Source organism: Nothobranchius furzeri, chromosome 18 (assembly GCF_043380555.1).
Source record: "Nothobranchius furzeri strain GRZ-AD chromosome 18, NfurGRZ-RIMD1, whole genome shotgun sequence".
Taxonomy (NCBI): Eukaryota; Metazoa; Chordata; class Actinopteri; order Cyprinodontiformes; family Nothobranchiidae; genus Nothobranchius; species Nothobranchius furzeri.
Window position 1 is genome coordinate 23,923,673 of NC_091758.1, and position 24,597 is coordinate 23,948,269.

General features: G+C 41.4%; 1 protein-coding gene across 1 annotated transcript in view; it reads right to left on the bottom strand.

Moving 5' to 3' along the window:
• Nucleotides 1–22,722, bottom strand: part of hs6st1a (heparan sulfate 6-O-sulfotransferase 1a) — a 62,526-nt gene extending 39,804 nt beyond the window's left edge. Inside the window, exon 1 of the mRNA XM_015969702.3 lies at nt 21,998–22,722. Coding sequence (XP_015825188.1) covers nt 21,998–22,497 — 500 coding nt within the window. The 5' untranslated portion in view covers nt 22,498–22,722. The remainder of the gene's footprint in view (nt 1–21,997) is intronic.
• Between the last annotated feature and the right edge of the window lie 1,875 nt (nt 22,723–24,597).

A 24,597-nucleotide genomic window follows, 5' to 3' on the forward strand; every position in this document is an offset into this window, starting at 1 on the left:
GAAGCTCCGGCCGAAACATGTCAACCAAAGGTTAAAAAAAAACATCAAACACTGTGTTAAATAAGAAAAAAGAAGATGATTATGAATCAATACACAGAACGGACATTCACAAGTGTTGTTACACTTCAGCTAGCATAACGCTGATGGTATTACGAAGTTGTCACTTCTGACAGTGAACTACAAAGTCTTGATGGGGCAAACGGACACATTTTCCCTCAGATTCTACTAGGGCAGAGGGACATGGAACAAAACTCACATATTTTTTAACTGAATTTCGATACATGAAATATAGCAATATTTATTTTACAGAAAAGCTGTTATGAATCAAAGCTAGGGGGGTGTATTAACAGGAATCTGGCAATACGACACACATATCACAATAAAAAGGGAGAGGATACGATATATTTCGGTATCAAAAGTCAGATGATGTTTCCAATTTTTAAGATGGTTCCAAGACGCAACTCATCCAGTTTTATTGCAAGATCTTGTTCTGTTAGAATGAAAGTAACAATAACTGCTGCCACCTAGAAGTTTGAATTGCACCACACAAAAGAAAAACAGTAAATGTTTGCTGTAAATTCTCATAAGAAGTTGACACATCAATTATGATGATGTGAAAAATTGTGATAATTCAGTGCATCATTATTTTCTTACATTTCTAATTAAAGCCACATTTCTCAAATGTTAAACTGACACTTTTATTTATAATATATCTAGAACCTAGGTCAAATAATTAAAATTCCATGTAAGGAAATTCCAGTTGAAATTCACTTCTTGTTTTTTGTGTAGTGGGCATAGAGCCCACTAATAAAGACCATGCCAAGATCAAAAACGGTCAACATTTAGACTGACTCTTCACGCCATAGAAGGTTCTTCATCCCGTATGGGTACAAACATAAAATGTGCACCATAATCTTTTCCATAATAGCTACATTTTGATGTTTAAGCCAGCTCATTAATGTGTTATGTTGGATAAAAGCAGGAGGAATTAATATTTATTTCTCCTTCATAACTATTTGATGTGTCATCTAATAAACGTTCCATGATTTTAAAAACGCTGTTAGGAGGCATGTTAAGATGGATGTAACGAACATTATAATGGACCCCTGTGTGCAGTCGCTCACTCGACAAGGACTGGAGAGAGCAGAAAACCCAACCTGACCTTTTCACCCCGCCACACAGCCACACACACTGAAATGCCAAATCGGCTGACCTCTCTCTACTGATTAACATTCCATTAGGGGAGGAGGGAGAAATAAAGAGACACTTTTCCTCACCCTTTTCTCTCATTTTTCTCCTTTTCACTTCATTTCACCTTTAAATATATCTTTTCTTTTTGTTGGCCCACTAGAAGGCAATTACTGCATGTTTCCCCTGCTGCAGTGCTTTTATTAAGCTTTTCATGCTCTCTTCACATTCAGATCTATTCTCACCCTTAGTTGTGTTAATACAACGTGTGCATGTGTGCGAACTGCTGTATTGTTAAGGCATGTCGAGGCAGGTTCATTACGCCGCACACAGCTTCACAGGATCCTGACTCAACGCTGGACCGAGTTAATGATGATGAATGCTTAAATGAATACTTATAAAACTGATTTTTTTTATTTGTGTGTGCAGCTACATACACAAAAGCAGATGCACATTTTTTCTCCCAATCTGACAATCAGAGAAACACAAACAGGAAAATAACTAGGTGTTTCATTAACTGTTCCACACCTCTATGGCTTTATTAAGACCTGTGACTCACGTTTCCACACCTGCTTTTTGCTCTCTAAAAAGTCTTTGTGGTCTGTCAGTGCACTGGCTCGTGGCAGAGGTTGCCTAATAAAGACCGACTGCATAAACGTGATATCTGACTCTCAAAATTAAGATAACGGCTTCCTGTCACAAAAATAGATGGGACTCTCAAGCGTGCTCTCACTTTTCTGTTTTTGAAAGATTCACCTCTAAAATGCAAAAACAAAATTATTGGTTTTAAAATCCCCTTTGGACAAATTCAATTTATTTGTTAGTGTAAATGGAGATCGGCAATGAACTACCCACAAATAAAGAACGAATTATACAATAGCCCCTTAATAAACATTTAAAGGAGTGAAAATAAAACACCATAGTTGAAATGCTATTCATCATTTATAGTGTGGGGAGTAATTTTCATTTTTGCACAAAATGTTTTTGTAATTTACACCTTGAGGCTTTTAAAAGGTACGATGATGGTGGAATATAATTTAAATGACTGAAAATACCACATATCTATTCCCAAAATGTTCATTAAGAGGTATGTATTTATCTTTAATAAAGACTGAAATTTACCCAACTAACTCAAAAAAATTATTACATTTTCTCAGTGTTTGTATCTAATGATAACTAGGGCTGCAATAATAAAACAAAAACCTGTCAACAGAATTTAATGAGTCGTGCAAACCATGAACACATAACATCTCGGCTTTTCCCACTCACTGTATGTTAAATATGCATTGATAATTTAAACATTAAAATGCAAACAATGTGTTAATTATGCATTGCTTGACAGGATAATTTCCATCGGTTGTGCCTTTTTTGATCAGCTTGAGAGGTGTCTTTTCTCACCGACAACCCAGATCCAGGACTAAACCACTTTAAAAAGAAGAAGGCGTGTTTTCCACCTTTCAACAGAGAAATATCCTTTAACCTTGTTATAACCTTTGTCTGTTCTAATGACCTCCAATTACATACAATCTGATCAAAATTAGTTAAAATGGTGCTACCATACAGCGAAGAATTGGATTGAACTAATAAATTGTTGGCTACAAAAAAAAAGATTAGTCGATTACAACAATGACCATTATTTGAAGCCCTGATTAAGGGTGAGCAATATGGGAGAAAAATAAAATAAAAATTCAACCACAATTTTGATTTTGCAAAATCACGATCACAATTTTATCACAATTTATTCTATTTTGACAGTTCAGACATTTTGGAAGTTATTTACCAGTTTATGTCCAAAACTTAATGCATCAATTGTTAGATTATTTTCCTCAGCTCTACCGAGCACCCCAGCGAAACAAATCAACACACTGCTTTAAACTTGCTCTTGGTGCCAGTGGCTGGGATCTGAACCAGCAACTATCTTGCTGCAAGGCAACAGTGCTACCTACTCTGCCACCATGCGGCCCCCAAAACCTCTGTGACCAAACTTTGAATTCTAAGGTCTGTAATACTGATGATTAAAACATAAAAGCATCTAAAAGCTGAAACTATGCTGCATAAACAACCTGCACGGTCACGTTTTCTGCTGGGAGTTGCAGCAAATATTTCACTTCCTAAAAAAACGAAAGACAAACTTGCAGGAAATATCATAATTTGCATATCAAGATAAAACGGAGGGTCATTTGACTTTCCACTCATCACAGAAACCTGGTGAATCATAAAGGACTCACTTCCGTTTTAACCTTAAAGTGAACAAAACTACAACAGAGGTGGTGACAGACTCACAGCGTTTACTTAAGGGAGAAAAGCAAATGAAGACGGAGTGAGACAAAAGATGGATGAAAACAGAACCCGACACACCTATGAGAGGACCATCTTTGTGAGTTAGGCAGCCGAGCGTACGAGACCACGCAACTCCATGTACATACAGTGTAAACCACTGGCACAGGCATGAGCAGAGTGAACAACGAGTGAGCATATCTGTGTGCAAGAGTGTGTTTGTGTGTAGTTGAGTGTGAGCAAGACTCCAGCTGAGAGGGGAGGCAATGGCAATTCCCACTGACCTGAAAACTAGCCGGCGAGCCACCTCAAAATACAGGGGGAAAAGCCGGAAAATGTCAGTGAGCACGGAAGAACGGACGCCGTATAGAAGGTGAGATTTAGAAACACGATAAAACGCTGACAAACACACTTTGGAGAACAGTCAGAGATTATGAGAAGAAACAGGCCTTGACAATCTAATTTACCGCCAAATCAAACTGGAATTATTAATAGAAAGTGTACATTAGGGTGGGGAAAAATAATTAAATCAGAGACCATGTGAGAGGTTTGAGATAAAAACCTAATTCATACCTCATTAGCGGAGGTTTCAGAGACATGCACACCTATAGACAGAGACATTTTCCTCTTGTCTGGAGAGTCTTGGAAAGCAATTCCCTACCAGGACAGTCATGTCTCTGGTCAACGATAGTTAACTATTGTGCATTGGTATTGTTTGAAAGATTCTCCTTGACCTCTAATCCTTTGCCACCTCCAAACCCATGTTTCCTGCAGTTTTATTCAATAAAATAAAGGTCTACTGCACGTGTGCTCCTTGGGTCATGGGTTGCACCAATGTTCATTTTGTCTGACTTTTTCCACAAGATGATATTTAATGTGTTTCATGTCTGCTGCTAGATATCTTCAGCACTCGTTCTTTCTGAAAATGTCTTTGCTGTTGACAAATTCAAAGGAAGCGGCGAGCTAACTAATCACAGGCTTGCGCTCTCCATAGGTTTCCACAGACATTTAAAAATATCAGATATGTCTCCCCTAAAGGCCTGTCGCAGAGCGCTTACGTCGACAGATGATGGCGTTGCGTGTCTCAGCACCCCTGCGGATGGAGAAGTATATCGAAGCTTTTGAGATGTGGATGAGTTTGGCTCTTTTTTGCTTTTGTGACTCCTAAAGGTCCCCCGCGGTCAAGAACGGATCCTCTTTCTCCCTTGTGCTTTCTTTTCATACACTCATTCCCCCTCTTTTTCATACACTCACTCTTTGTCCCCTCCCTCTCTTTTAGCACAGCTCTGAATGCCCCCCCGCCCCCTTCTCTCTCTCCGATGAGTGACTGATGAATGAAGTGGCTCTTTGAAGTCAAGAGTCACAGCAAGGCTGGTCAAGCGTGAAGAGATGGCCGGACAAAAGATGGCCAAGAGCGAAGGAAAGAAAATAAAGGAAGGGAGGAAAAGGAAAAGCATGCAGGGGTGGGTGGGGAGATTCAACAAGAGAAAACGTCAAACATCCATAAAGTCTGTAAAGAATGAAGCGAGAACAAGTGTGAGAGGAGATAGTTGACATTTTTGAACTAGTACATCTCAGCACTTGTATAATATTGCATTCAAAATGCAAACAAGAATATCATGAAAGAGAGAAATAAAGTCGCGATGGGGTGACATGCCTCTGGACTACCACGTGGTCTTGTTTTGTAACTTCAAATATCTCTACAGTCACTCTACCCTTTAGAACACATATGTCAGACACAAGGCCCGCGGGCCAGATGCGGCCCTTATGTGGCCCGCGAGATAAATATCAAAAATATATTAAAACTGGCCTGCTGGCCGATTTTACCGCAAAGACGTCAACTCCCATGATGCTTTGAGGCGTCAGCGCGGAGCCGACGCGCCCCCTCCTTTGTGTTTTCTCCAGCGCCTGCTGCCGGTGTCTGCAGCTCCGCTGTCTCGGACAAACTAAACACTCCTCTCAGCGCCGAGTTCACTCAGCTATTTTCTGATGTTGAAGCCCAGAAACAGAGATTCTAGCCGCTCAGTAATGTGTTCACGACTGAAAGAGAAAGTTTTCCAACTAACGTCCAGACAGAGCTGATATAACTCCAGCGAGCAGTGACACGCTCAAACCAGCATGACTCTGTGGCTGCTGTCGTTGTGTTTCCTCCCCGACACACAACAACGTGGTCAAGCTGCTCAGACATGTTCAGCAGCACAAACCTATGTGAGCACCTGTTGTCATCTAATGTTGTCATTATTATGATGAAGATGAACAAAACAACAGGAGTCTCCTCCTCAGCTCAGATCAACCCCATGATGCAGGTATCTGGCTGGAACAGGTGAGCATCACAGTAAACCAGTGGAGCAAACTGAGCTTTAAATATGTTGGTTTTATGCTCTTTTTCTGCTCCAAAACATGAAAGTTAACAGGTGAGATGTTGCATTTTCATTTAAGATAAAATTATATTTTTATTTTGTTGTTGGCCCGTGAGAAAAGATTTAACCTACAGTAAAACAGGAAGTGGAAAGGCTGCAGATAGATGAATAGAATAGAAAATCCCTTTATTGTTCCTCAGTGGGGAAAGCTAGACGTCACAGCAGTGATGACAGGTATTACAGGAGAAAAGAAGGAGAATAAAAAATAAGAAAATGAATAAACAAGAAAATATAAATCCTAAATAGATTTTAAAAATGCTGAATATACCACAAGTAATGAATACCACTGATGCATTTTATTTAAAACTGACTTGCTCGTGTGTAGTTTGGTTATTCCACATTCAGTGTTAATGCAGAAATAAGTTTGTTTCCAAATTTAAAGGTTCAAAATTGCATATATGTTGATAAAGAAAATGTGCAAATTTGCCGTCACTTTTTCAAAAAATATCAAGTTTGGCCCTCGACTCCGTCCCAGAGTTTCATTTCGGCCCCGTGTGAGTTTGAGTTTGACACCCCTGCTTTAGAAGATGCAGATTCATACACCACTTCAATGAAAACAAAACTGAAGTTTGATCTAAACTTTATGGTTATTTCTCATCACTATGTGCCATTTATCGAATTAAACGTCCCCTTTTCTGTAAGCTGTAGAGTTATTTCTAACTATGCAAAACCATAAACGTCATTGGGAATGAGCTGGCTTCTGATCTTCAGAGTGTGTTATATTCTGTGGTGAATTTAACACTGATGAGACACTTTTAAAGATGCAGAAGATTTAGGTGTTCATTGTTTTTTCCTCATAGAAAAACTGCCACAATGAGGTCCCAGAGGGGTATTTCCTTCAGTTTCTATGCATCCAAACATAGAGGGGGTCTCCCTAAAACTACCCGCTACTTCCCGCCAGTGGATTAGAGGATTATTAGGGGGACTGACATGACCATGAACGGTGGTGCCTCAGAATAAGACGTCTGTAACATGGATTACGGGGAAGTCTGGACCAGTCTCCAAGGGTTTTAATCTGGCTACATCTTCTGTTACAGTTTTAATCTCTCCAGTTATCTACCTTTCTTCTGTAACATTTGGTGCTCTTTTATAGTCCTTCAGATAGAGATAAAGGCTCGCATCTTTGACAAAAAACTAAGAAGAGATTTATGCCCTGAAGAATTTTTCTGTAAAATTTAAATGGATGGTAAACTTGCTTTCCAATTTGCACCTACTGAATCACAGGGGCTTTTTAAATTCAGAAGAATTTCTTTTCTTTTTCCTCTTTAATTTTTCAGTCAATGTATGTACACTAGGGTTGTCACGGTAAGAAAATTTAACCTCATGGTTATTTTTGACCAAAATTATCACGGTATTCGGCATTATCGCAGTATTTTTTTTAACATGTTACATTTTCAGACAACTAAATAAACCTTGTAAATCAGGAAAATATTGTCCTCAGTTTGTCTAAATTTTGCCTAAAATTTGTTATTTTGTAATTATGTTGTTTATTTGTTTACATTTTCCCCTTTAGTCTTTAAAATACCAATATTTGCCCATAACTTCATATTTTTTGTCTGTTTGATGTCATCATTTTAAAAATATTAGATCAGATGCTACTCAGTACTCAAGTAGCCTTCTAATCAGATACATTTTTTATGCTTACTTGAGTAATAAACCCTATATCAGGAAAATATTGTCCTCGGTTTGTGTTCTTCCAGTGAGCTTTGCAGATTCAGGAAAATGTCATCAGGCAGTAATCATTGTTAAATTCATAATTATTCTCGGAGAGAGACAAACTCTTATCTGCCCCTGGGAGCCCCGTAATGCATAGTGTCATTTCAACAAGGGGGTATCCGCGACACGGTTCATATGCAGGTAGGGGGCGCTGCGGCTGCTTTATATAGCGATTCGTTGCATTCTCCCTCAACCCAAATCGTCGGATCACACATTTTAGCTAAAACGCTAACGTTAACTTGCCTTGCGTTGACTGAAGAGTTGTGGGTGATGGTCACGCAAATGTGTCATGAGATTTGAAGTGTTGCTGCCTTTCACAGACACTGTTTCCTGCACGTGCTGCAAACAGGATAGCCGTCTTCTATCAACTGTCCCTCGGCATTCTTCAAATATCCAAAAAATGCCCGTACTTCCGACTTCATTTTCTTTGAGGGATAATAAATGTCCCGAAAGCTGCTGTCTCCTCCTTAGGGCATTGTTTCAGCTTTAGCTTCAAGAAACTTTTGGTTGTTAACACCAAAGTGCGCATGTGCCGCCGGCAACTTCAGCAGATGATACGGTGGCTGGTAAGGGTCACTGCGCCTACACCACAGCCACAGTAATCCACAGAGATAGTATTTTTTTTTAAAAACAAGACGGTTGTTATTATTATTGTTAACTTTTTTGCCAGGGTTTACCGCTACACCGGTTACCGTGACAACCCTAATGTACACATAAATAACTAACTTCAAAATTTCATGAGAAATAAATTAATAAAAGTCAATGACTGAAAGGTTTTGGCAGAAGTGAAAACACTTATCTATGCCCAAAACCTAAATTACAACATAATGCGACTTGCCTTCAACAAGGAAGAAGAGCTAGTAAAAGAAAGAAAAGACAAGCTAAAGTACACAAAATAGGTTACATACAGTTTTGTTCAATGGCTACATAATTATTTATTGTATTAGCTTTGAACTTCTTTTAAATTCTTTTAAGGATATAGAATATTTTATTGTCTTATCTACGCTATTCCATATATTTATTCCTTTAACTGACACACATTTACCTTTAATGTTTATTCGAAATTTACTTTTCTGATAAACATGTGTTCCTCTCAAGTTATAAACTGTGTCTCTGCGTTTAAATCGGTCCTGAATAAATTCAGGGAGTTAATGGTTGTGGACCTTATGCATAATAATAGCTGTGCTAAGCTCTATCAAGTCATGTAATTGTAATTTTTTTAATTTAATAAATAAAGGATTTGTTGATGCATAATAATCTGCATAATTTACAATTCAGCAAATTTTTATTTGCTGATTGACAATAGGTTGGATTATGTTTTTTATTATTTCCCCAGAATTCCAATCTTTTAGGTCAGGAATGGCAGGACGAGTGCATGATATATAATAAGTAGAGTTTTGATTGACAATTTCCTTGATTCTACACAGCATACCAGCAATTTTAGATACTTTTGTTTTCACGTAGTCTATATGCACTTCCCAATGTATTCTTTCATTGACATATAATCCCCAAAATTTAGTGTTGCTCACCCTTTCTATTTCCATTTAGTCAATTTTTAACTTTATTGTGTTATCAATTTGCTTATTCCCAAAGATTATATATTTTGTTTAATTCACATTCATTGGTAACTTATTATAATCAAATCATTGCTTTAATAATCCCAATTATTTTTCGACTGTTTGCAGTAGCTGTTTAATATTTAGTCCAGAACCATACAGGCTAAGATCATCTGCAAAAAGGATACACTGCATGGTTTTAATGACTTGACAAATGTCGTTAATGTAAATAAGAAATAATTTTGGCCAAAGAACAGAGCCCTGTGGGATTTCATCTGTTATTATTTGTGTTTCTGAGCATGAAGTATTAGTTTCTACATATTGCTGTCTCCCGGTGAGATAATGTTTTTTTTACCACTTCTATGCAACCCCTCTAAACCCATATCTTAGCATTTTTGACATGAGTAATTTATGAGTTATAATATCAAAAGCCTTGCTCAGGTCTATAAAAACTCCAACTGCATTTTCCAACGTATCTGATTTGTGATTTCTTCCTCCAGGTCCATTACTGCCATCAAAGTTGATTTATTTGCTCTAAAACCAAACCAAACCAAACCAAACATCATAAATTTTCCTGGAAAATTCACCTTTTCTTATTGGGACTGAATAAGGTTGGACAACTGAATGAGTTATTTGAGCATCAGCGATTGACCAATCCCTTCACTGATTATTTTAATGAGCAATCATTTTTTATTCCTATGAATTAGTTGTGAAAGGGACATTGCAAACATCCACATCAAATCAGCATCAATTTTACAACACGTGCTCTAGGGTACATATACATGTTGCACATCATTTGAAAGCTTGCAATTCCAATAATAAATTGGAATCAATGACTTAACCATACCTGTACACACAGTAGAAGCTTTTGTCAAACCACTCAGAAATAAAAAAAAAAAAGTCTAACTCACTGTTTGAAGCCTCACATCATTGACAGAATGGTGCCATCTCCAACAAGAATGGTCTTTTTTACATCCAGAAGTCCAATAAAAGTACTCCAATAAACTAGTTGGTCCACAACAAGTCTTGTGTTCACAATCCAACATAATTAGACCATGGAAAGCATTCAAATTTCATAATATATCATTTATCTCATAATCCACGTTAGCATCCAAAGGTTAGCTTTTGAGTTACCCACCTTCTACTGGGGCAAAAACATCAGCTATTGGCTGACAAGTCAAAGTACTGCCTTCTATTACCACATGTGTAGCACCAACCAGTAGCAGTGCAGTTTATAGATGATTGAGGCATTTAAAAGCCAATGAATTTCGAAAAACTACGACGTAACCTTCGTGATTTGCTTCTGCAAACTGAATATGAACAATTGTCATTAATTAGTGATGGGCTCCTTAGAATTTTCCTTTTCCATTAAACTCCAAGTAGTTGATGAATGTTAGAACATCCCCAGAAATATCTGAAACACGGAAACACCTCGTTTATTTTTCACAATTCAGGCTTGTAAATGTCACAGTTTGGTTCTTAAAGGTCTTTGATTTTTTCTGCACTGATTTAAGTATAAACCCGAGATCCGGTAAAGTTACGTTAATTTTTTTAATAAACGCTATGACAAACGGCACAAGGCTCTTGGCAGACATATTACATAGCATGAAGGATCAAAAGGCTGATTTAAACATTACAAGACTCCTTCCTCAAGATGCACTGATACGAGGTATCAAAGCTGACTTTTTTTTCTAAAGACTGACTGGTTCAACAGGTTTAAAACACCCACATTCTAGATTTCACTTTATTTGGCAGTCACCCCGAGACCACCAGTTTTTTCTACCCACACAAGAAAAAAAGAGAGAAAGAAGATAAAAATAAAATGATGGCTTCTCAGTCATGCAGCTCTCTTGAGAAAGAACTCTACACTCCTCCCATGTTTATCTCAATCTCACATCAGATCAGATCACCGGCAGATAAAGGCCCATCCTGACACATCACTGCCTCTCTGGAGGAAGCCAACACGAGCCACAGACCTGGGATGACAGCGTGCTGGCAGGGGCGATGAATAAGTAAACTTTTGATGGAGCAAAAAAAGAGAGAAAAAATGAAAGAGGGAGGAAACAACAGTAAAGAGATAGATGAACAGTGAAACCTACATATGCATGGCCCAGATCCACAGAGCCGAGACGGGTATTAAGAGAAGGAAGAGGAAGCAGGGCACCAAGAGACGAGGAGGTGAAGAGACTAAGAATAGTGTAACTGGATTAGCTTTAACACTGACCTTTATTCAGCAGGTTGGCTCTCACTCACTCTCACAATGGCTCTTTACTGCCGCTACAGAAAACACGTGTCCTACTTTTAACTCACTGATTCATAAAGCAGCTTGGATATGACAGCATAAGTAAAACAGTCAGCTTTTGACTGAAAGTTAAATATTAGTTAGCAAAAGCAGATCCAGACAAGATCTGAAAACAACAGAAAAAGGTTAACCAGTTCCTAGGTCTGAGCAACAAAAGGACAACGGACCCATATGCCATCAGAAAATGGCACACAATCCTCTAAAAGTGAAAAAAGACAAAATTGAGCAAAAAATAATAATAATAATAAATAAATAAATAAAATAAAACACTACCAACAGGTTTTTAGACGAGAGACAAAATTCAGTCTGGGAACAAAAAGTAAAGCTTCTCTTTTAACCACAAAATCCACTCTGACAATTTTACAGCTCATCATTTGAACTCAAAGATGAACCAAACAGGTCAAGTTAGTCAAAAATGGTTTTTAACATCCTGTCGTGTTTGTCTCTTATTGATTTGACAGGAATTTGTGTTGCATTAAAGCTGCTATATAATTACAGAGGAGTTAAACCGAGGTGTGAAAGCACACAGCTGTACAGGAGCAGAGAGGAAGGAAAAAACAGCAGAAGAGAGCAGAAATAAGAATCCTCTTAAGAAGCTTGCTTTCAAACCCTTTGGGGGAAAAAAACAACCTAACCACCAAGTCCTGACGTTAACCATTTAACTCAGTAAGTGAAACACTAGTTTGATCGGGTCTATTGTTTTAATGTGTGAACCAACCAGGGCTTTAATTCATTCATTTATTGACAACAATTGACCACATATGATGATGATTAATTAATTTCAGCTTAACAAAACATAACATTAGGAGAAAAATAGAAACAAGAACTCGGGATTACAAACTAAATAAAAAAACCATTCATCTGTATTATTTTGGTCTTAATTTATAAAGTAGATAAGTAAAGTAAAGTAAAGTTTAAGCTTCAAATCCACAAAAATATCTTGCTTGTTGACTGGATGAAAAATATTTTTATTCAATTGAAGATTACCAACAGAAAATAATCATACTGCTATTATAAGTGAAGTATGTGAAAAGCAGAACGATCGTTTACACACACTGGTGACATACGGCCAGGTCAAAAACACACACTAAGCACCTTTTAAGGATTTTAAAAACCAACCTTGGTCATCTACGGCTCTTCCTGAGAGCAAAAATAACAGATTAAATGTAGCAGAAAGAGGAATTTTCTCACACACTCATACACACACACACACATTGAAATCTTGGGATGGAAAGATGGGAAAAAGAAAAAAAGCAGGAGACAAGAATGGAAAAAGACAAGTTGAGGCATAGAGTAAGACAACGCTTTTTTTACGATCTGATAAAACTGAACACATCGTGTGCGAGGCCATCGCAGCAAGTTCAAGCTCCTCCCCCTTAATTCAAAAAGGCACCAAGCAATTTGCATTTTTCCCACAATTCAATTAACACGCCTGTCAGCCTCTTCTCTCCGTTCACAGGCCTCCTTTGACCATCGTTCACTCATCAACTTCGAATGGGCAAAAAAATTCATCCATGTATTTGTTTGTTTACAAATAATGAGAAGATCTCAAACTGACAGAGGAGGAGAAGCTCCCAGCTGACATCCTGTCTGAACTTGTCACATTCAGAGACACGAAAAGACAGTGCTGCTAATGGATGCAGAGAGCGGTCCGTGGGGACGTCTCCCTTTTTGTCCTTTTCTGTCTCCAAAGAAGAGAAGGAGACATGAAGGAGAGACAAGATGAAATGTCAAATCAAAGAAGGAATCAGGTGAAGCAGCTCAAAGAGAGACAAGCCCGAGGTCAGCGCTCAAAAATAAAAGAGACCAAACGATGGAGACGAGGCTGAACCAGAATTTAAAAACTAAGAAGCAGAAGCTGCCAGGGAGGCAGTGACTGTACAGCGAGACGGGCTAATTACTTCAGCGAGCCTCTTGTTTGATTAATAGGCTGTAATCCCATTCTCATGGATAGCATACCGTAGCACTCTGCAGTACCACTCATTAACCAGTACAGCAATGCCCACTAATCACTCAGTCACTTTTAGCTAGCAAAGCTAACGCTAGGCTAGGATAATCAATAGGCTGTAATCCTGTTGGCGGAGCTGCTGCAGCGTAGCGGCTCCAATTACCAGCCATAGAAATGTCTGCTGATCATTCACCGCACTATTTGTCCACGGGGCTGCAGCGTCGACGCAGCGGCTTGACATCTGACTGTCAGTAGCAGAGGGTGGAACAGGAAGAGTGACACTGGGAGTAGAAGAGGCTGTGTAATGATTAAGAAACACATCACTCCTGCTTTCCTCTCCCGCTTCCCCTTTCCCACCATCTATCCTCCACATGGAGCATGCATCCAGATGGGTCTGGGACGTCTCAGCGAGGCATTTATGTCATTCAACTTTAATCAATCAACTATAAAACCCACTCCGATCTATAGCGGCTAATCGATACTGAAGGCTTCAGGCAAAGCGGCGATAACCCTTTACAGACCACAGATGGAGACAGTTGTCAGTGTCCAAGTCAGATCCTGTTCCGTCTTTAAAAGTCACTGAGGGGAAACAGATGGGGTGAATCAATGTCTGCAGCAGCTTTAACTCAACTTGACCTTTCCTGGCGCGAGCTCTGCCAGGTCTCAGTTTAATGTAGATTCTACAGTATAATACTCCACATTGATTTTACCGAGGTCATTCAGCATCGCTAATCAAACAAAAACAAACTGTTGTCTCCTGCTAAATGTCCGCAGGGTCACACCAAAGTCCTGCAGGGGTAGCAAGGGGCCCTAAAGTCCAAACTTTGCTTTGTACCGATGGGTTATATGTTACACTGACCCGGGGGTGAACTCCACTTGGACTCCTGTAGACAAGAGCCATGGTGCAGCAGAAAAAAGACCTGTCAACACTCACCTCCAGCTACCGAAGAAGAGAACGCATCGAGAAATCTCTCACCCTTTTATGTGCGTGATTCTGCGAGAATCACCCTTTAACTATACTGTAAAGGGCAGGGCACGAAACTAGAACAACCACTTTCTATAGGGCATCATTAACTGTTGGACAGCCAATTAAATGTTGAATTTAAGTTTAGCATGAAAAATTTTTTGAGTATCATAGCAACTATTTTATTTACAAAACCCAAGTCCTAAACAAAAGTAGTGAAAGTGATTCACAGACTAAAGAACACCTTCACCTTTAATTGATAAATTCATCAGGATACAAAGCCAAGGGTCAGTGATGTTTTTATGTTTTCATTTAAAATATCCAAGCACCTTGGTGGAGGTTCCCTTGTTCAATGTTTAGAACATCTCAACTGCTCGCTCCTTAGAACTACCAGGTCAGTCAGCATCAGCGGCTCACACCAATGATAAGAACAATTGGACTAAAAACTGGGATATGGAAACTACAAAAAGAACGGTCTAATTATGTTATAATTTTCTGCTGCATTAAAAAGGTTTGATGCATGCTGGCCTTCTATACAAGATCAACCTGTCTATACATTTACAAGCTAATGTCACAGGAAGACAAAGTTATGGTCCACTTCCAAAAATGGTTACACTTCACTCTTAACATACTGGCATTGATCTGGTAAGTAAAACTGGGTGGATATTAGGGGTTGTACGAACCAGTCGACTAGTCAACTAGTCGACTTCACGGCTCTGTAGTGACTTTTTATGCCTGTCATCAACTAGTCGCTGTCACGTGATAATGACTGACAAGATGCAGTCCTCGGAAAAGACAGCAGGCGATGAGCCCCTGCGCGTCTGGATCGAGGCGGAGGCAACGCGCTGTGCGGTACTGACACCGGCGGTAAAACGGACATTTAACCAAACTGTGACCTTTTCCCTCTTGCAATTTAACCTTCCCCTCACCCCCATCCTAATCTTAACCAGTTTGTGCATGCAAAGCTCTGATCGTTGACGTGCGCTCCAGACATTGGGTCCTGAGCACCGCCAAATCAGGTGTCACCACCTCAAAAACAAATTAAACACGCGATCGTTCATGTCGGCTCATTTCCTTTCATGTCTGTCTGTTATTTGTGCCTGATGCGTTTCGCTGCTGCGGAGCGAGGCTCTTCACCTGTTTTGTTCTCCGGTGACGCACCCCCAAGATTCCACCATCTCCGCTCCGCTCCAGCATGAACTCCGCAGCAAAAACGGTCCCGTTGTAGTTGGCTGGCGAGCAGCGGCACTCCGCTGTTTTTGCGGTCGGTAGATCTTTTAGAACTGCAGTTCAAAGGTAACTCATAAGGTGAATATATATGAACGCAGGTAGCAGTTTCTCTTTAGGATTGAGAGGAGATGCAGGAAGATAATAAACAGACAGGACAGAAAAATAGTCAAATAAAAACAAGTTAGTTTTTGTACCTGGTGGTTGCAACAAACAGACACCATTGAAGGTAATCAGAAGTGAGGAACATAAAATGAAATAATTATTTTAATGTTTAGAGCAGCAGGAAAGGCTGCAGGCGCATCAGTGAGTTTGCGGCTGCTGCGCAGGGGGAGGGGGGAGAGGACTGAAGTAAGATGCAGAAACTACCGTTGTTAAAAGAGATGTGTTAACTTAGAAAATGTGGGCGCAATTTTAATTGTCAAAAACTCCAGCGAACCTACCGACCGACCCCCCCCCCCCCCCCCCCCCCCCCCCGCTTCCGGCGTATGACGTAATCAACAACTAGTCGAAGTCGACTCGACTTTCATTACTTGTCTGTCGACTTTAAAAAAAATAAAGTCGTGCAGGCCCTAGTGGATATTAACAAGACACACTTATTTTCATTTTGATGCCGTTTGCATACCAGTTCCAGGAAAGGGGTACGGGGTTGCCCTATTTGTTTGGGCATATAATGACGATGCAACTGAAGCAGAGAATCACTGTAAGTAGTGTGGTGGCTTTTATGTGGTGTAGAAAGTGTAGGGATACACACCTAATTAGGGCTGCACAATATATCGAAAAATTATTGTCATCGGGATAACAGGACATGCGATAGGCCCATCGCAAAGCACATCAAAAATGGCGATAAATGCATGGTTCAAACATTTCCGTCTGTGTCATACATCAACTTTTTGTAAACCAGCTCTGTTTTTTACGCGGAAGTATTATTTGACCAATAAAATGTAGCCTTCTGATATGCGGCCAATCAGATGGGTCCGTTCACGTAATACGCCCGCCCCCTACGTAGATCCTTAGGATGGAAAGCAACACCCGAACTGAGTTAGCGGCACCGTTCCCTTGTTCGTCATGCTGGCTGAGAGCAACAAACGCACTTTGTGCGGAGGTTTCTGGAATCAGCGCTGCTTTCAAATGTAAATGTGAGTCCGCTTGGTGTCGTTAATCATTTTTACCGGGCTGACACTGAAACGTGCAGGTGATCCAACCCACCTTCATGTCGCTAGTGTTCCACCGGGTGGTGATGTTAGCCCCAGGCTCCGGTTAGCTTCCAGCTAAAACGTTACAGCACTCTCCTCCCAGTCCCACCCTGCTAAAGACGGCCTGGAAAAGTTCCCCCACACATCAAAGTGATTTTTCCTTTATGAGCTTTTATAACCTGGTTAATCAGGATAGTTGATTTGCTGCTGCACATAAACCGTCAGTCAGAAGCTCTGCTAGCCGATTATCTTAGAGAAGCCTGCTAGTTCAATTTGTTAGCTTGTTATCAGAATCATAGTTGCAGTTTCATCATCTGAGCTGTTTTTTAAGATCTAGGTAAACTTGTTCAATTTGGGGTTAAAAACAAACGTTTTCACATATTTTCCATGTAGTTTTTTGCCAGTTCCTCTTCTGAAAGGTAGACAATTGTTTTTCTCTTTCCCTCAAAAAATCTTAATTTTCTCCTAGTTTGGCCCAGCACAGTTCACTTTCCAATTGCAGCAACAGCCTTATATCATAACCACATAAGTGGAGAAAATGCTCAGTAGCAATGAGAGAATTTGCTGTTGCATCTAAGTGATGTTAACTATTATTTAACATTTAAACTTATTTTCTGATTTTATTTATTCAAAAACCCTGGTAAGGGATGTTTTTCTGCATTTGGAGCATCAGAAAAAGTTTAATGGTGGAGGTGATGTTTTAAAGTCACTGATAAACTGCATGCATGCAGTTTGTTGTTTTGCTGCTAATACAGTAGCAGGTGCAGCTGCATGTTTTTGCAATAAAAATGTTATGTTGTAATGGAATTCATGCATTAGTTTTTGTTTGCTTTGAACCCAGAGCAGACGTCACACGCCAGACGACATCAACACTGCATACTTTAGTATTTGTTCATTTATCGCGAGTAATATCGATATCGCAATATTAAGCACTGTTATCGAATATCGCAGGTTTTCCTAATATCGTGCAGCCCTACACCTAATATTGGCTAATGTCCATAACAGCTGTGCTAACATAGGAAAACAATGTTGGTCTAAAGTTTCCATATTCTTTCTGAGAAGTTTATTAGCATGCTACTGTTTTCCGCAGCTGAGGTTAACACACTTGGGTGTCTACTCTCAAGACTTAACAAAGGACCAGTGTTACTTGTATTTTGCAAGACCTTAATGCGTTAGCATAATACACGTTAAGTAAGGCAGGCCCAGATCGTCACAAGTGTAAACCCAATTAGTGTGTGGATTCCATTAAGAGAAGCAATCTTGACCCACAAGCAAGTGTTCCCGTGGCTCAGCGAATGAAAGGAATAACTGGATGGAGGGTTTGTGAGGGTGTTTGTTGGGAATGCCGGAGTGTATTGCAGCCACAGCCGCGGGATGAGCGGACGTAACCGGCTTTGGAGTGCCTGGCTGCCAGCGCCTAAACCCATTTAATCTGATTGGATTAACACCGACCTGCCTGACAAAACACGAGTGCGTGTGTATGTGCACTCACGAAGACACATACTTGCTGTTCTGCTACATGCCGATCAGTTGGGGCTGCTTCTGCAGCTTCCTCGAGTTCATGTGGATTTGGGGTTGTGCTGGATGGCTGATGGCATCATGCTGGGCTACAGCATGCATCCTCTCCCATGCATCCATCCCCCCCACCCATGACATGCATACACACATGCACTTATTCACAGAGCTATCTTAGAGCGCACCGATTTGTGCTGTGAATCTGAAACAGACCCACTGAAAGAAGAGGAATGCCCAGTGCTTGACAACCGTGCTAATTGACTAACCCCCTCCCAAGCAATGAAGCTAAATGTTTTCACCACGCCATCTTTTATCTTTTCAATCACTTTTTGACACATCTCCTCTTGTCCCACCACTCATCCCGTCCTCTGCCCCTTTCAGCTCACCCAAGCCAACCCTCCTCCCAAACTCATACATGTAATCATTCATTAGAACCAAGGCAGTTGTCCATTAGGCAAAGCAGCCATTTTGGAAATTGCAGCAAATCTTCCATGAAAAGACATTCCCTCTAATGCGGCAGTCACGCTCGGAGGAAGAGGGAGAGAAAGATGGCAAAGGAGGGTAAGAAAGACGGGGGGGCTGAGATGGGGAGAGAGAGGAGAGTGGAAAGTGGGAAAAGTGAAGCTGAAAGAGAGGCGAGAGAGCACCCCCCCCACCCCCATCACATAGCCATAAAGCCACAAAGCGGAAAGAAAGCCTGCTGTTTGATTATAGACTGACACCATCATGGATGGAAGGAAGAAGAGAGGGAGAGAAGATGGGAGGAAGAGGGTGACAGATGAAGGGGAAAAAGCACAGGGATGTGAGGGAGGACCGAGATGGAGGTGGTAAAATTAGCTCCATCACTTTGCTTACGGAGACACTTTGTGACACACCAAGATTAAAAACACACACACACACTCATAAGACTTGTGCACATACACACTTGCACACTACAGATGGTATCCCCGTCTGAAAGAGTGGCTCTAATTTGAGTAAAGTGATAGGACCCTCCTTAACCAATTACAACTCCAATATCTTACAGCTTGCATTAGGGTGTGTTAGTGTCATACACACTTTTAAAGATTTGTGTGTGTGCGTTTGCGTGTCCCATGGGATCAACGAAGAACACTGGAATTGAAAGAAAACGTTCAAAATGGCAAATCCACTCCCAGTGGCTCTCTGCTGAGCCTGTGGCTTCCCATCTCCCACAATGCCACCGTTCATCTCCATCTCAACTAATCACCGATCAAAGACAGACCTGTCCCTCCTATTACCCACCATTCATCTCACCGCCGCTCTCCATCTCTTAAAGCACCCTCTCCCAGAGCGGACACACGCACCATCAGACCAACTAAGTCTAATCCTTCGTAGCGTTTCTCTCAAATGCTTCGAGACGTACCAAACTTGTAAAAACCTCCACAATGGATCTGACTTCTTCGGCGTATCAAAGAAACGTTTCATGCTCCGCTAAAGGGGATGAGTTTTGAAGAGCATCTGTTGGGAAAATAATAAATAAACAACCCTAATCCAGGCATTAAACAGCTGCACGTGAAATGGTTTTCTTTTATTTTCCAAGCTGGCGACAAATGAATATTTTCAGCATTTATACTGCAATTACGTAAAGGGTGTAGGGATTATAAAATGCTTAAATATGATTGATTTTATATGTTTTTGTTTATGGTTATGCATGTGTGTATGTGTAAGCGAGGGAGTAAAAAAAACAACAACATTTGATGGAAATGGTCCAGATTCGCCTGTTATTTTTGCAGCACTGGAATTGCTCGTGTAAAATCCACTTGACAGCTGGATGGGAACACAGCTGCAGAGTGAGATGATGAATCTCAGCACAAGCCCTGCTGCTGCTGCGTGGTTGAACATTTCTGGATGAGTGCTTTCTGTTTCTCATAAGTACAGATTCTACTCCAAACCACTTCCTCCTAAAAGTGAGCAGATGTACGGTATATGTGCGTGCGTTTGTGTGTGTCCCACTCAGTGCATTTCCACCACACCGACAAAATGCACAGCTGATCTAAAAGTTGTGCGTCCAACGCTGCACCACAAATCCCTCGTCGTCCTTCTGGGAACATGGTTAATCTTTTTCACCTTTTGACTGCCCCGAAGACAAATGCTCCTTTGCTTTAACACGATGACAGAACACAAACAAAATGAGCGCGGCAGGAAAAAGCAGCACTGAGAACAAAACCGGGGACTGAACACTGATGCGACAGCAAGGGGAACCTAGAGAGAATGCACGTCCAGTTTGTATTGTGTTGTAAGCGATGTGGAACGGCATTGTTTGTCTTTGGGGTGTTATTGGGCTTATAGTTCCTTGCCTCTCCTGTCAGGACTGATCGGATAGTCGATTAAACCTGAGGGAAGAGGATTGTCTCTCTGCTGCGCTCATGCATACAAACCTCTATTCCACTCCTGTCTTGTTTCGTTCCCCTGACCTCTTCAGGTGAACACAAACACAGAAACGGCCATGCAGCAAAAGCAGAATCAGGCCTTGAAACAGTGATGAGAGGGCGTTTATCCCACATCCACTGTGATACCTCAGGCTCTTCATACCAAAGGGCCAAATATGTTATCACCTCTGACCGGGGGGGGGAACCACAGGAGTCAGGATTGACGCCAAAGCAGCAAATACCAGCGGTTTGTGTGTGTCCCAGCGGCAATAATCACCCGGATTAGAGCGGAGCCAAACCCCTGCAGGGTCCTCCTCTCCTCCCCCACCTACCAGCCCAGCCCAGCCTGTAGCGCTGACCCCCCCCCCCCACCCCAAGTTTGGGTCGCCATGGGAAGCAGAGCAGCCAGCCTCGCATCCTCATTGAGCTTAGCAGCCAGACAGGGAAATTTCCACTTCTTTTCCCTCCCCATTGACCATTAATAACAAAAATAAAATATTGACCAAGCTCAGGCAACACAAAGGCTTGTACATTCCATTTAACAAGCTCCAGCAGCAAGGGTGCAGTCAAATGGAAGTTGATACAGCCGTCAATATGTCTGAGTGAGGGATGCAAGGACAATAGGGAGGTGGGGAAGGGGTTTAATAGGAATCTGCATCATGTTTGAGAATCTCACAGCCAAAACAAGGGATTATTACTGAGGAGGGGGCGTTGCCTGGGTGATTTACCCTAGATTTACACCCTAGATATGAATTCAGTCAAATCTGACTGTCTATCAACAACATGTCAGGGAGGCACTGAGCTTCAGTGGTATTTGTGACAGCGCAGCATGGAAATGTCAATCAGCTCCTGTCTTCCTGTGTCCATTGTCATCCCAGCCTTTCAGGAGGATGCACACACAAGTTTAGACTTAGTTATTTTATTCTACACCCAACCAGTCAATAGAAAACCTCCATGACTTTAGTTATAGACCTGTAACAACCATTTAGTTACTGTACGTATTCAGTTAAAGTTAACAGAATCACAGTTTCACAAATGACTCACTAGTAGTTTAGACTCAACTGCACGTTTGGATAAGAAGCTCTTAAGATTGTTTGAAAGTAGATAGGATGTCTGTGATTTCCTACATTTACATTAGTGTAAGACCTTTATTAAATGTTTTGTCCTGTTCCAGGTAAAAGGTGACCTTTGTTCACCCTTACCTGCCTACTTTACTTGAACTGAATTTGACAGAAGAACCTAAAAAGTTTTGGTTTTGTCACAAACATCAAGACAGACTGTAGGTCTGATTTGAGGTTTACCTCAGAGTTTTCTGCTTGCTCTCCTTCTTGTTGAGGACCCCCGGCACACAGTTGGTGAGCTCGGTCCAGTCGGCATGCAAGCCGCAGCTCCAGCCGGTGGAGAACCGAGAGAAGAGCCAGGTCTCCTTGCGGTTCGGCCGGTAGCAGGTACACTTCTTCTGTCCCGGTCTGCAGTCGCAGGGGACCTCCAGACGGACATTCTGGACTAGGTGCCGACCAAAGGTAGTCCCGCCGGTCTTCTGGATGTGCAAAAACACGATCACGTCCTCCCCCTTGATTTGAAAATCGATCGTCCTTTCCAGGTCCCTGACGGGAAAGTAGTATTTCTTAACGTAGTGGGGGTCCGGAGTGGGGAAGATGTCCCCCTCGTCTTCCTCCGTGAAATAACCGTGCGGGGAGCCAAAATTGATCACCCCGGGAGCCACGTACTGATACAGAATCAGCATAAAACACACGGATCCGACGACTATCAACAAGAATTTGCTGCTCCTCTCGACCATGATCCTTCCCAGTGCGGTTCCCACAGCGCGCTACCATTTCTCAGTCAAGCCGACGACACTGAGCGGGGCGCTCGGCTTCTTCATGTTCGCTCTCCGCCGCCAACAAGGACTCGTTTTCGGAGCTCAGGAGTGGCTCGTTCCGCGACGAGGCGACCGGCGAAGTTGGCTCATGGCTCAGCTAGACGGCTCAACACGGTGAAAGACGCATTGTAACTCGCTGAGAGCTCCCCTCCCCTGTAGCAGACCCTCCTCCGTTTACTTTGCGCTGGTCTCCAGTCAACACAACAGGCTCACTGCATCACAGTGGAGCTATGTACCCAGGATGCAGCGCGAAAACCCACCTTTTCAACCTCGCTCGCTCGCTCTCAGAAAACCAGAAAACACGCCGAAAGGGAGGGTCGCTTTAATTTATTGGTTAGCACGAGACGGATACGTCACACACTGACAACCAATAGGAGCGCACCTTAGAAGTACAGGTCGAAGAGAGGATTTAACAGTGTTTATTAAAGTAGTAATTTTTATTTTATTTTCATTTTAATCTATCTATCTATCTATCTATCTATCTATCTATCTATCTATCTATCTATCTATCTATCTATCTATCTATCTATCTATCTATCTATCTATCTATCATCATCTAATAATGGGTAAATGATCACATTGCTTCTAGTCAGATGAAAAATCATTATAGCATGGTCATAACATATTTAATAATATGTAAGCAGCCACAACCTTACTAGAATTGGGCATTGGGCCTGCTACAGTTGTGACTGTTTCAGATATTTTCACATACAAGTGTATTGACTTTAAAAGTACAAACAATAAAGCTAGATTTACATGTCTCCGTGCGCTCCGCAACAGAGAGACGCACACGGAGTGTTGGAAAGGTTTTTTACATGTGAAGTTCAGTGCAGGCAGCAGAGTGTGTGTGTGGAGACCCGCCAGGACAACAGAGCACTTTTCTGTGGTATCCTGCCACCATAACACTCTTGTATCAGGCCCATGATAGTGTATTTACTAATGTGTTTATATATTACAGAGACTTTATAATGAAATTTGTCCTTCATTCTCCTCCACCTCTTCATGCGGTCACTACCTCTAAACCCACGTTTCCCACCATTTCCATCCACATTTGCTCCGTATTTTGTACTTTTTCAAGCACAATGTCAGAGGTCAAGTGTCCAGCAGCTTCCCCCTGCTAGGACACTTGACTGTCTGTTGACATTGGTGTGGACCACGGACAGATTTTTGACTTTAGAAGTTGTGGGGGGGGGGGGACAACAGCAAAAATATGTATAAAACTATAGAGGCTCTTTTATGCAATGTCAGGAATGCAGACCTGTCAAGTACACAGGTGGCAGGAATGGCCAACCACTCGTCAGCAAGTATCAGCAGAGCCAATAGATGAGCTTATGGACGGTTCCAATGTGAAACACGCTTCAACCCAAGCGGTTGTTTTTACTTGGTCCTAGTGCTCAACCAGCGTTTATTTAATATAGCCTAATATTGTTTTTTGATGGTAAAAAGTGCAGGGGACAAAAACACACACACACACACACACACACATACACACACACACACACACACACACACACACACACACACACACACACACACACACACACACACACACACACACACACACACACACACACACACACACACACACCCCAAAACTATGTCCATGCTGTGGAAAGATAACTTTGTTGGACATGTCCAATGCTACACGGATGAATAAATATTCATATATTTGGACTTTTCTGCGATGCATTCTTCATTCTGCCGCTAAATGCCTTTTCACATTTTAGTGGGGCAACAGCGGTGCTGGTGACGAATATACAGTAAGCGGTGTCCTGACCAATCACGAACTTGCGGTCTCCGTTACTTTTGATGGATTTTTAAAGTTTTGGGCATGTCTCCGTCACCCTCTGTGAGCCCGTCGGAGAGCCTTTGTGCCGACAGAGAAGTATAAATCAGGCAATGTTCCTTCCTTGTCTGATTATAAATACACCCATTGTTGGCCGCGATGGATTCAAGGTAAAGGAACCATGTGTGCAAATCTAGACAGTACATTGGCTGAGATTTATGCATTCAATGCTT